The sequence below is a fragment of the Anopheles ziemanni genome, chromosome 2 (assembly GCF_943734765.1).
Source record: "Anopheles ziemanni chromosome 2, idAnoZiCoDA_A2_x.2, whole genome shotgun sequence".
In the NCBI taxonomy this organism is placed as follows: domain Eukaryota; kingdom Metazoa; phylum Arthropoda; class Insecta; order Diptera; family Culicidae; genus Anopheles; species Anopheles ziemanni.
The window spans coordinates 68,958,026-68,970,745 of NC_080705.1; the positions used below are offsets into that span (position 1 = coordinate 68,958,026).

Sequence of the window (12,720 nt, forward strand, 5' to 3'; positions counted from 1 at the left end):
TGATGATCGTAGAAAAATTTGTTACGAACGGAAAGCGAAATGGAACTTGTCTGAAATAAAATTAATTGAGGCCACCCTTCAATTGATTATTGATATTTAAGCTGAGCCGGACTTTTCACCGATTTTTGTCTTTGTTATGCAAGCATTAATTTCAATCAAGCTCGCTGAAACGGTCATCTGAGATCAACATAATTGATGGAGAGTATATCATAGATATAACAAGGAGCCGGAATCGATACCACAAATTTTACATAACCCGTTTTATTGGGTTTTTTTGTAGGATAACTAGACCGGATGAAAGTTGGTTTGTCGAATAAAATTTCATAGTTTGTTTAGTTTGAACCCACCTTCAATCGGTTGGAAAAAAAGTGGACCATTTCCAAGGTCAAACCGTTACCCAATGGCATCTTCATAACTTCCTTTTGCGCCCGAAAAATATTAGTTCATTTTTTAACAATTATGACGTCCTTCAAAGTGTGGTGTTGTATGCGGAACTAAATTCTTAGTTTTATTGGATCGTCACCCCAAACCAACGGATGCCATCCGATCCAACGATCCATGTCGATCGTTGTCAAATCGGCACTCGTACGCGCTTCCACCAACAATTCTTGTCGGTTTCCGATACGCGGTAGTCTTCCTGCGCCGGCGCTTCCTTCGCTTCGGTTCAGTGTTTATGAGTTTGGCCCGGGCCAGAAAACATTCACATCCGTCGCGGCTCACTCGCAACGGAGGTGGACCATCGTTCTCCGGCGAGGATGCGTACAAAACCACCCGCAGGCGGCCCCCGACAGCTCACTTGGCTGGCTGCGCTCGTGCTCGAAAGAATCCACTTCGGTGCCTCGGGACAACCCGCGCACGCGTACCGTCTAAGCTTAGATTATTTATTTTGGTTTTCGAACAAAAAGGATAAAGGAAAAGAGTTTAATAAGGAAAACTTTCTGCATTTTATGGCGCAGGTTCGTAAAATGAGCAGCAACAGTTTTTGAGCGCCGGAACACCAACCAACACTCAAACGCAGCAGTGCATCGAACGTGGAGCAGAAAGAACCCTAGTCTGTCAATAACTACGTGCCACACACCACACAAACACATACCAGCAATGGAGCTACCGAAAGGAGCCAAAATAACGCATGCCGGTCTGCTGCAACATACGCCCGATGGCAAGACGGAACTACAGAAGATCACCCAGGCGGGGCTGGTGGCCCGCTCGCCGGAAGGGACGGCGGCCAAGGGCATGAACATCCGCGGCAACGAAGACCTGTGGGTCGAGATCCAGGCCAACACCTTCAAGAACTGGGTCAACGAGCATCTGCGCGAGTCCGGCTTGCAGGTTTGTCCAGGGAAAAAATTCGAGAACTTTGTCGTAGTTCGTATCTGTCAAATTTTGTCTAATTAGCGCCATTGTTTACAATCACTTTCAGGTGATCGAGTTCCACGAGGACTTTTGCGACGGAACACTACTGTGCGCGTTGGTGGAAGGTTTACAGAAGCGCCCGCTCAAACCGTCGTGGAACAAGCGGCCAGCGAACCAGCACCACTTCCTGGAGAACGTCACCACCGCGCTGAACGCGATCGAGGCGGACGGTGTGAAGCTGGTCAACATTGGCAACGTCGACATCGTCAATGGAAACGTGAAGCTGATCCTCGGGCTGATCTGGTCGCTCATCGTGCGCTACCAGATCGGACGCAGCAAGTTCCCGCCGCGGAAACTGATGCTTGCCTGGCTGCAGGCCGCCCTACCCGACTGCCGGGTGAGCAACCTGACGACGGACTGGAACAGTGGCGTGCTGCTGTCGGCCCTGCTGGACTACTGCGAGCCCGGGCTGTTCCCGCACTGGCGTAGTCTGAACGGGAACGAGTCGGTGCGCAACTGCGAGCGGGCGATGAACCTGGCCTACGAGCGGTTCGGCATCCCGAAGGTGCTGGAGCCGGAGTACCTGGCCTCGCGGTGGCTGGACGAGCTGTCCGGGATGACGTACCTGTCGTACTTTATGCGCCCCGGCGGGCCCGGCTACAACGCGACCATGAAGTGGGTGAACGGTCAGATCAGGCGTCCCGTTACCAACTTCACGGTAAGGATTTGGCAAGGAGATCCCCCAAGGAATTGTTGAACTTACTTCCATTTTCGTTCTCTAGACCGACTTCAACGACGGAAAGGTGTTCTGTGAGATCATCAAGGACCTTGGTGGACCCGTCCCGGACCCTGCCAAGCTCAGCTCTGATCCGTCGCAGTGGGAAAACAACCAGCAAAAGGTGATAGACGGTGGGCTGAAGCTCGGCGTGAAGCCCGTCCTGGCGGCGAAGGATATGGCCACCGCCGACGAGGAGCATCTCGGCGTGATGGCGTACACGACGTGGCTACGCTGGGTGATCCCGAGGCCTCCGCTGGCGAACATGCTCACCGTGCACCTCGATAGTACCTCGGGCAGGGTCGGTGAGCCGACCAACTTCCGCGTCGAAGCCCTCTCGCGCGATGTCGACCTGGCGAAGGTGCGGGCGTACATCAGCATGCCCAACACGACCACGCTGCACCCGGTGAAGTTGGGCCCGCGGGGCGAGGGCTCGTTCGTACCGGACAAGTACGGCATGCACGAGATCGTACTCGAGATCGATGATAACCAGTGAGTGTACTACAGGAACATATCGAAGACACCGGCGACAACTGATTACTGATACTCTCCTATTCCCCACAGACTTGGTGGACACTTTTTCCGAGTACTCCCAAGGCTTGTACACGTCGCACCGCCCGGTATGGCCCCGTGCGCCCTCGGAAGCCTTGTGGAAGTGCTGGTCAACGCAACCGGTGCGCCGAAAACCGAGGACATTCTCGTTACCGCCTACAGTCCTTCCGGGCGTCCGCTAAAGTGTCCGTTGAAGAAGGTAGATGTGGACCTCACTAGCACGATTTTTAGACGATATTATAACTATAGCAGCATTATTTCTAACTGCCGCACATGATAATCCAACGGCATCAGTAGAAATGAGAGTCGCAGCAGTTGATATCATAAAGCCGCGATACAACAGCTTGAGCGGTGTAAACGTATATCGCCCTAATGACTACCCAAGGTTGATCAACGTACCAGGTGGGCTCATCTCGAGTGAAGTTCTTAGATTTCATTAGAACGGATATAGTCACTACCAAAATTTACAAAAAGGAAAATGTAGTAAACATAAAAGGAAATGAGGACCAATTGCTTTAAACTTCCTTTAGTTTTCTAATGCAATCGAAGCGGTTCAAACGAGATTAATCCACCTGGTGTGTTGAACAACCTTGGGCTGTCTTTTGTGCGATATACGTTTACACTCGCTAGTTGAGTATGTACACAACTGCTACGATCATGATTTCTTCTAAAACTCGCGATAAAAATACTCGCGTTATAAACTCAACTGATGCTGTTGGATTATCATGTGCTAGAGTTATAAATAATGCTGCTACTGTTATAATATCATCTGTAAGCCCCTGATTCCTCACACTCCTCTTATGCATCGCTTCCATTGTAGATCGAGGAAGGACATAGTGCCATTTTCAAGCCGGATGAAGCCGGCGTTTGGGAAATTGCCATAACCTACCAGGGACGCCACATCCAGGGCGGTCCGTTCACGTGCGCCGTGTTCGACCCGAGCGGCGTGTCCGTGCACGGGCTGGACGGTGCCATGCCGCTGCGGGCGCACTCGTTCGAGGTGGACGCCCGGGGCGTGGGGGTCGCCGGCGAGCTGCACGTCGACATCGTGCACGAGAAGCGCTCGCTCGTGTGCTCGGTCGAGAGGCTGCAGGAGAACAAGTACCAGGTGACGTTCATGCCGCGGGCGAACGGCAAGCACCGGGTGTACGTGTACTTCAACGGGTACGACGTGAAGGGTTCGCCGTTCATCATGAAGGTCGGCTCGAAGGGCCGCTCGGGGAAGACGCGCACCAGCCCTCATCAGCACGACGGCAAGCTGCGCTCCGAAAGCCCGTCGTACCACTTCAACTCGTCCTCGTTGACGCGGAAGGCGACGGAGAGCTCGAGCGCACGTCGGGACATCTACTCGCCGCAACCGCCGGCCCCGAAGTCGGGCTCCCGGTCGCCGCAGGACTACGAGAATAGCTTCCTGCGCAAGGAGACGTACACGAGCCGGGTTATGTCGCCGGCCCGGCACAGTCCCTCGCCGAAGTTGCTCTACTCGACGACCGAGCCGGACTACGGGTTCCGGCGCAGCACGGAACTGCTTGCGCAACGGCGTGACTCGGACGAGCTGAAGAGCCCGGTCCGGGACGAAGCGGGCTTTAACTCGTACGTGAAAACGATCCGCACCGAGAACCACACCACCAAGACGGTCCGCTCGACGATGCTCGACTCGGAGAGTCCCACGATCGCTCATATACGAGCCAGCCCGGGCCTGAAGAGCCCTCAGACCGTGTCGGCCACGTTGCACCACGATGCTGGGCTGCGGGCCAACCGTACGGCGAGTCCGAAACCGCTGATCACGACCACCACCACGACCAGCACGCGCTACATCCCATCGCCCGTGCTGGAACCGGTCCGGGTCGCCAGCCCGATCGCGATGCACGAAAAGTCCAACGGCACCTACAAGGTGACCGAGCGCAACTCCACCTACAAGTCGACGGTGACGCGCGACCTCGTCTGCGACAGCCCCACGTTCGAGCGCGTCCTGCGCAGCCCGCCGTCCGCCGCAAACAACACCTCCACCACCACCGTCGACTACTCGTCCAACATCAAGGTGAACGCGGGTGCCAACGGGGGCGGCCAGCCCTCCCGCCGCGACAGCTACGACGTCATCAACAAGACCAAGCATCTGTTCTCGCAGAACTCGCTCGAGTCGCTGGCGAACCTGACCGAGCGCCAGCTCAACACCGACCTCACCTACGACCGCTCCACGCTCGACAACCAGACGGAGAAGAACACGCACTTCAACAAGTTCTCGCTCGGCACCGACCGCCCCAAGCCGACGCTGATCGACGACGAGGGACTCTACCGGTCCGGCGGCTACCTGAAGAACTACCGCACGGAGTCGAACGAGCGGTTCGAGAAGTACAGCACGGCGCAGCTGAAGAGCGGTGGCAGCTTCGAGCCGATCGGGCGCGACGTCAGCGGGGCGCGGGCGATCCGTGTTCAGGACATCCCCGACGGAGTACTCGGCCGTCCGGTGGAGTTTGAAAGTGAGTACCGAAGGCGAGTACCAGTTCTCCAAAGGAGTTTCTCTCACACACTCTTTGCCTTGCAGTCGATGGGTCGCAGGCTGGCTCGGGAAACCTGGAGATCCTCGTCAACGGTGGACGCGTGACGTCGGCGGTACGAGCCCTCGGCAATCAGCGGTTTATAGCCAGCTTCACGCCACACGAGTCCGGCGTGCACACCGTGCAGATCACCTTCAACGAGGAAACCGTTCCCGGTAAGTTACCTCATGAAAATCTCTACGTAACCTGTTCCACAATCTCAAGGGTGTCTCAACGTTGTATCTCTAACACGCTTCCTCTCGCTGCGAAGGGCTGATACTGTCCAGGTTGTTCCTTTTTTCCAACCAAACCAGCACACCACCGCAATACAGCCACTGGCAACGTACGCGTGGCGGCTGAATCGGAAGCTACTCTTGGGCAACCAAAACATTACGGGTCGACACATAAGTTATTCTACCTTAACTGTTGAAGATTTATTTAATAAAATATATATTGAGCGCATCATTCGGGTGGTTTTGGGTTAGAAACAGCCTTCACAAGAGGAATCAGTGGCAGGATCTTTTATCTGATTGAATATTACTCTTGAAGATCTTCCTCCTTTGGTCCGTGACAATATGTTCAGAGCTACCGGAAAAATAGGAAACCGAAATAAATGCTACCGTGAAAGAAACGCCCAACTCGAAGGTTGACTCGTAAAGCAACGGTTTTCATTTCGGTTATTCTTTCATTCTGTGCCGTATGAAATCCACCCTTTCCTACGGTTTACCAAAGATTCTTATCAAATGTTTTTTTCCGGAAGCGATACCCTGATGCCATTTGGATTATGATTGCTTGAGCTGTCGTGCGCTGATGAGTTTATAAATAATTTATAACAACTTCGGGGAGCACCTCGAAACTTCGAAGCGTGTGTGCTTGTTGACTTTCAAGGGTCGCTGTGTATGTCCGCGATGCTCCGGGCCGACAAGGAGTTAATAATGTTTCACTTGGTCGTAAAAATGCTTCACCGAATAAATATCCGTGTCGAGGTGTTGAATGATTGCGCACCGAAATGCTAGACGTGCCTTTCCTCGCAATTAAAACCACGGAAATTTATTGATTTGTCTTACGTTTTAACACGTGGAATTTATAATTCTGTTCTCAAGGGGTGATTATCGATGGCGTCTGGAATGGTGGATTTTTAGAAATGCGACAATCTATTGCGCCATTATTGATTCGCATGTATCCATTAATGATGACTTATTAAATAACCCTTAGTGGTACATCAATCATTGGAATAAAAAAATGAATGCTTCAACAAGAAATAAATTTTATGAATTTTTTTTGTGGTTTACCATGCACAATTTTTCCAAAATTCCAACTGGAATTTGTCCTACCAATTTCACAAAATAATCACCTTAGTTGTTTATGCGTACAGGTCGCAGCCAAAGTCCCATTTGGTGACGAAAACCGGGGCTAGCACCTAAAACTTTATATAATTTTCCATGTTTCCTTCGTTTTTAATACCTACTAAAGACTCAAGACAGACACAGAACAAACGTTACATTCATCTCATGTGAATTTTAAGTGTGAGATCTAATGTTGTTCTTCAAACAGAAACAAAGTTCAATCAATCGTTTTATACTCCGGTTTACTTCCTTAGATTCCATACCATATAGGTTTAGAATAATACATTCAGTGCTGCAATTGAAAGATATGCCGCAACTCGTTCATTAGTACATGATCAAATCTTCTGTCATACAAACAGCATTAAATCGTATAGCGTAAAGAACAAAGCACGTTTCTATAAACTAGCTTCGCATGATTTATCAAACACTGTTCGACGAACACAAGGTCCAGTCTGTAAATGTTTCGATACTACAACAAATCGTTTACAAATGTGTCACAAACGACCCACAAACTGACTTATTCTGTACTTTGCAGCCTTGCGCGCTATTGCGTGCCGCCATTTCAATAAAACTGCGGCCATTGCAAGACACGGATTGGCTCGTCCAGTATAGCTCTGGATAGAATCATTATAGGATGGGCGTGTTCCGCTAAAAGCTGTTGAAGTCGCAGTAATAAGTGTTAACTTAGTTAAACGTTAAAACGTTTATTACCGCACTATCATATTTATTCGGAAATTGAAAAATGGTATTTATTTAAAACAAATAAAACAGAATGGCATGGAATCAAATATGGTGAATCATTGAAAGTTGTAGAGATCAAAATCTATTAAATTCCATTCATTCGTTCAAATATTTCGTGTTATGTTATTTTTAAATAAATTGGGTATATTTTAGTTCTAAACTTGTCACAAAAATTCCATACGGTTTTACCATGAAGTGCATTCAAGGGTTGAAACATGTGGAAGTTCTTTTTCCGCAGTACGAAGCAGGCACACCTTAAGCGACCGACGCACCTGTGACTTTTTTACCCATTTCAAAACACCCTGCGCCTTCCCAAACGTTGAATGAATCTTAACGAAAACTGAACGAAGGGGGAAGTTTGCTTTTGCCGGTCGAATGAACGTTTCTACCTGCGCCGTTTCATTTCGCCGCCTGAAAGCCTTCTTGCCTCGATGGAAAGGTGGGCTCTGCGTGATGCCGTACGTACGTTCAGCGGCAAAGGAATGTGCGCTTTACCTACGCTATACGGTGGCGCGAGATGGGAGAGAAAAACTCACCCCTAACCTGGGCCGGAGAGCGCGGGAGAAGAAAAGCCCACGCACCCTTCCGAATCAGCCTTCGTCGTGGGGCGAAGCCTCCGCCCGGAGACGCGAGCTCGCGATCGCTCAGTTTTCTTTCGATCGTGCCACGGGTTGGACGCGTTGTTTCGTAGCGATCGTCGTTCGCCATCTGCGCATCTCTTGTACTGCTGTAGCCAGATAGAACAAAGAAGAAATGTGCTAGAGTGAGCGGGCAGGGAACACAGAGTGAACGGAGGATAAAAAAAAGCAAGGATAAAAAGCGAAGAAGCAAAGAAAAAACTCCAAAGGGAGAAAAAGGTGTGTTTGATCGTTCGGTTTGGTGGTGTGCTTTTGAGAAGGGTGCGTTTCGTGCCACTGTACACACGGTGCGTGGATCTAAATCTCGCCGAAGAACCAAACCCGCGACTCCGCGCGCCGGTGAAGCAAATATTTGCTGCAAGATTGTTCGACCCGCTCGGTTCTCGTCGCCAGTTCTGCGTGGCAGTGTGCGGAATGCCAACGCCAAAAACCGTGCCACGATATCGGCTTCCCAACGTTGAGACGGTCGCTCCATCTCAAGGTGGCGAGAGAATAAAGAACCACCCGTGTCTTGTTTGTTTGTTTGTTGGTGCGTTTCTTCTCCCTTCATCACGGGAACCGACAATCTTCGGGCGGTGCAAATTATTAGTCATTCACATACGACGGAGTTTCGACTAAAACGGGCGCGAGTGAACATCCCGACGCCATCTTGGATGTGGCTTGTTTCAGCAGCCTCCTCCAGCAACGGCAGCGGAGATGACGTGACAGTTCGGTTCGCGTTTTTCGTTTTTTTTCGGGCCACCGTTTTGTTGTGACGGCTTCTTTTTCTCGGCTTTTCCTCCGGGGACCGTGCTGTTGTGTTGTTGTCCATCGCCTGCTGTGCCGTGGCGTCAGATGATCGACATCATTTTGTACGATCGCGAGCAGCCCGCGTGCGTGTGGTTGTAGTGGTACCATCAACACCAGCAGCAGCAGCAGCATCCAAGCAACACAAGTTCTTTTCTATTAATCCTCGTCATCGTTTATCGTGTTCGTCGTCATCGTCGTTGTTTCGTTTGTCTTGTTCCCTTCGTTTATCGTTTCGAGTCCGGAATCCGTTTGTTTGGAATTCAGCTTTCTAAAATTTTCTTCCTCATTCTTCGAGTCCGCGGAGATTTTTTTATTTTGCTTTTCTGTGCGTGGAATGCGTGAAACGGGCTCCGGGGACATTTGCATGAAATCAGAATAATCATTTTCCTGCGGTAGACTAATATTCATGTTTGTTGATGCTTACCCTTCTCGCATTCCGTCCTGGTGGTGGTGCTTTTCCTGCTTTCTGCTTGCTCGAAGGAAGACGAAGAAAATTGTCGCCTATAAAGTCATTTCTTATCACCCTCGGCTTCCCCTCCCTTCAGAGGTCGGTGCGTTGTTTGGTTTTTTTGTAGTCGTATGTTGCGTTTCTATGTTGTACATCGTTGTGTTCGCCATTCGAAATCGTCACCATTTGCATCGATCGACAGCGGCATCGGCGGCTTCCGGCGGTGGGCAGTGACCAGTGGGCATCGTTTAAGCGATAGGATAACTATACAACCCGTAAGTCAAACCCTCATTTTCTATTGCCTTGAACAAAAGTTTCACAACGTCGGACGGAAGAATTAAATATGTTAAACATTAAGAAACACACGTACACAGCGCAAGCATCGAAGGTTACTGGTGGTGCTGACTCTCCAGAGTCTTTGCCTCTCAGCGGCTCACAATCTACACCGACGGGGGTTCAACGTATTCCAGCGGGCCGCACATTTGCCGCAAGTTGACCCACATTCTGGAGGCCTTTTGAATGCTGAGCCGAGCCGAGCGCTGCGTTGTTGTGTATCCCTCGCCCCGATCGAATTATCCACCACTGCTCTCCCGGAGATTAAGAGGAAAAAACCAACCACATTCACACACACACACTCTCACACAAAAGTACATACCTCCAACCGAGAAAGGAAAACCTCCACCATGTGAATGCATCGCGGAGCGTGGAAGAGAGAAAAGGGCTTTCGAGCTTTCGAGCTGCACAAGGGCGCTTTTGGGTGATTGCAATAGAATGTTATAGGGAAGCCGTCGGGTACCGTTCGAATGCGCTCCGTGGTGATGGTGGTATCGGGGCTTTTCCTTCCGATCGGAATGCACGACCGGTGAGATGAATGACGATGGAATGGAAAACGTTGTAGAACGTCGACCAGAACTGGCTGCGAGGGGAAGCTTTGCCTGGAAGAGATTAAAAGAACGGTAAACTGGAAGCATTATTATTAAATTCCTTGCCCTCCCGAATGCACCACCAGAGTGCTTCTAGGGTATTTTATCTGGTTCCTCCAAATCAGAGGTTTTGTTGAGTCGATTCGAAGAAGCTAAAACGCGAAGAAAAGATCGTCACACTCTTTGCACATTGAAGCATTCACGATTCTGTTTCCTTCAGCTTAATCACTTCCAATTTAAAACAAACGAAACTCCAGTTCAAGGTCGGCACCCCAAAATTTCCACGTCCGTCGCGAGGTTGCCCATTCAACGCGGCCGGAAATCATTTAGGAGGAAAAACCGCCCCATCCTGCCCATTAATCTTCGCCCCAAAGGCGATTGGAGCGTACGTTTTCTTTTCTCTCCCCCTCCCTCAAACTGGCGGGGTCTGCATATTTGTGCGTTAAGGCTTTTCCGAAGCCAAAGACAATGGTGTCGTTTTTATGTTTTCCATACCCCATAGCCTTCGGTTTCTTGCGTGGCGCGGACCGCGACACTCCGGTTCGGCTGCTGCCTGTTGGTAACCTTCAAAAAACGTTCCGTCGGCCGAGCGCCAACAATGATAGGATTTATCATCCACCGGAGCGGAAGACATTTTTCTTGCGTTTCCCAACTCTCCGCTCGATGGGGTTTTTCTTTGAGGTCTGTTTTTTTTTTTTTGCTCTCGCCGAGAGGGCATCCAAAAGGTTTTCTCTCACGAATCACGACTCGCATGAAAACGGGACGAAAATGGCGACGCCAATGCTATGGGAAATCTTGTTTCCGATGTACGTTGGTTCGGGTTGGTGGGTTGGTGTTGTAAACACATTTTTCCCCTTTTTTCGCGTTTCTTTTCCTTCTTTCACCCGCCCTTTTCCTTTTCCATCCGATCACCGTCCGCGGTCATGCGTGGGGGTATGGCGTCGGGATTTGGGACCACAAACTACCCCAGCACACCAGCACACCCAGATGATGTGGTGAGTGGAAATGCTGGTTATGGTCTGGTTCGCGAGCTCTGCCGTCGAAGGGACGCGCGCCTTTCCGTCGGATGCAAGCGCACTCAAACTGCAACGGTACACGATTATGTTGCGCCATAAGCAAAAGCAAAGCAAACGGGAGGCCTTTCCCCCCTCCCCGTTCGACCGTCTCGACATACATGGGCACGACTGTTTTCTTGCAACATTTTCTAGCGATTCCCTTCAATGCCGCTCGCGGGACAGACTGGTTCCAGTTTCAGCTAAATTGTTTGTTAAATGAATCACATTTTTTGTCGTTTGTTTGTAGGGGTGTATTTTTTATTTTTATGATTTTTTCCCCTTGGGGTTGTTATATGCTGCGTAAACCAAACAAAGGGGTGTTTGCAAACACTCGTCAGCTGACATTCGGTCCGTGTGGACAGTTTCGGCTTCAAGGTTGATGACACACCAAAACTTCTTCCACCTTGACGGGTACGGGGAGACTCGCACACTGCAGCATAAGCATTGCAGACGGGTGCACTTTTTCGTCCATGAATTCCTACATTCTATGTACTGCAGTTTTCTGGTTTGTTTTCCCCGTACATGCTTGCGAATGCCGATGTCGCTGAACACCCAACCAAAGATGGCTTAAGATCGCGGATCCAACGATCGCACCTACGATCAACCAAATGTGATTCATTCGAAAGATACGACCCACTAGCGTGCGTTTACCCTTTTCGTGGGTTGATGGTTTATACAGCGTTCCAACGAGAATCACTTACGAAACAGCTCTGCACACTTACAAAGGTGCACTTAAAAAGCTACGCGCTTCTGCTCACAGTTGTGCCTTTGTTGTCCCTGATAAAGATCGCCCATCAATGAGCGTTTATGCAAGGAAAGTGAGTGTATTGAAAATAAGCAAATCATAAGCGGCAATGATAGTTTTGCGCTTTCGCAATCCGTCAAGAGGCATTTTAAGAGAAAAAACTTTCACCCACCACCCTGTTGTTCTTCCTCGCGAGCCGAATCAATGGAAAGTTGCGATAAATAAATGGTAAAATAATGTGACCGTTTATTTTAATTCGAAATAAAGCTTTCCTGCATTCGTGTGTGAGATTATCCATTTTTCCTCTATCATGCAGTTTGCAAAATATTATTCACAACTGTTGAGTGCGCTATCCGCAATGTTATAAAATTACATTTCGATCACAGATTGTAGGAAAGATTTGCAGCTGAAATATAATTCATTAAGCTTACCTTTCTCTCCCAGTCTTCCCTTATTTTTTTTTCTTTTCAAGCAGTTCGGAACACCATATACTTTGCTGATTTGGGTTATCAATATAAAATCGATTCACTTCCGTTTTTCGTTTCTATAGTATCTGGGACGCTAATTAAACTTTATCCAAGCCCTTTCCAATGTGTATGATGTTGCCACGCCTTCGTCTGTTACTTTGTTGTGTGGTCTTCTTTCCACTGTTTGTTGTTAGTTTAATTAGCCAACGATTAACAACGCACGGTACCGTAATTTACGTAATAAAACAGATTTGAAGCCAGCATGCAAAGCGTCGGCTTCCGGCGCCAATGGACCGTGCCGATGCTTAATGGCCTAAAACGGTTGCAGTCCGAGACGAAAGACGACGGGAC

The 12,720-nt window shown here is 49.6% G+C and overlaps 1 protein-coding gene across 2 annotated transcripts in view; it reads left to right on the forward strand.

The window, feature by feature from the left end:
* Window positions 1–1,098: 1,098 nt before the first annotated feature.
* The window catches only part of LOC131284664 (filamin-A), a 30,232-nt gene continuing 18,610 nt past the window's right edge, over window positions 1,099–12,720 (forward strand). The window contains exons 1-6 of one of the 2 annotated variants that reach the window (XM_058313529.1): window positions 1,099–1,329; window positions 1,421–2,071; window positions 2,136–2,620; window positions 2,693–2,885; window positions 3,507–5,160; window positions 5,226–5,393. In XM_058313529.1, coding sequence (XP_058169512.1) covers window positions 1,099–1,329; window positions 1,421–2,071; window positions 2,136–2,620; window positions 2,693–2,885; window positions 3,507–5,160; window positions 5,226–5,393 — 3,382 coding nt within the window. Of the gene's footprint in view, window positions 1,330–1,420; window positions 2,072–2,135; window positions 2,621–2,692; window positions 2,886–3,500; window positions 5,161–5,225; window positions 5,394–12,720 lie in introns of both variants that reach the window. The other variant, XM_058313536.1, reaches the window with a different exon arrangement.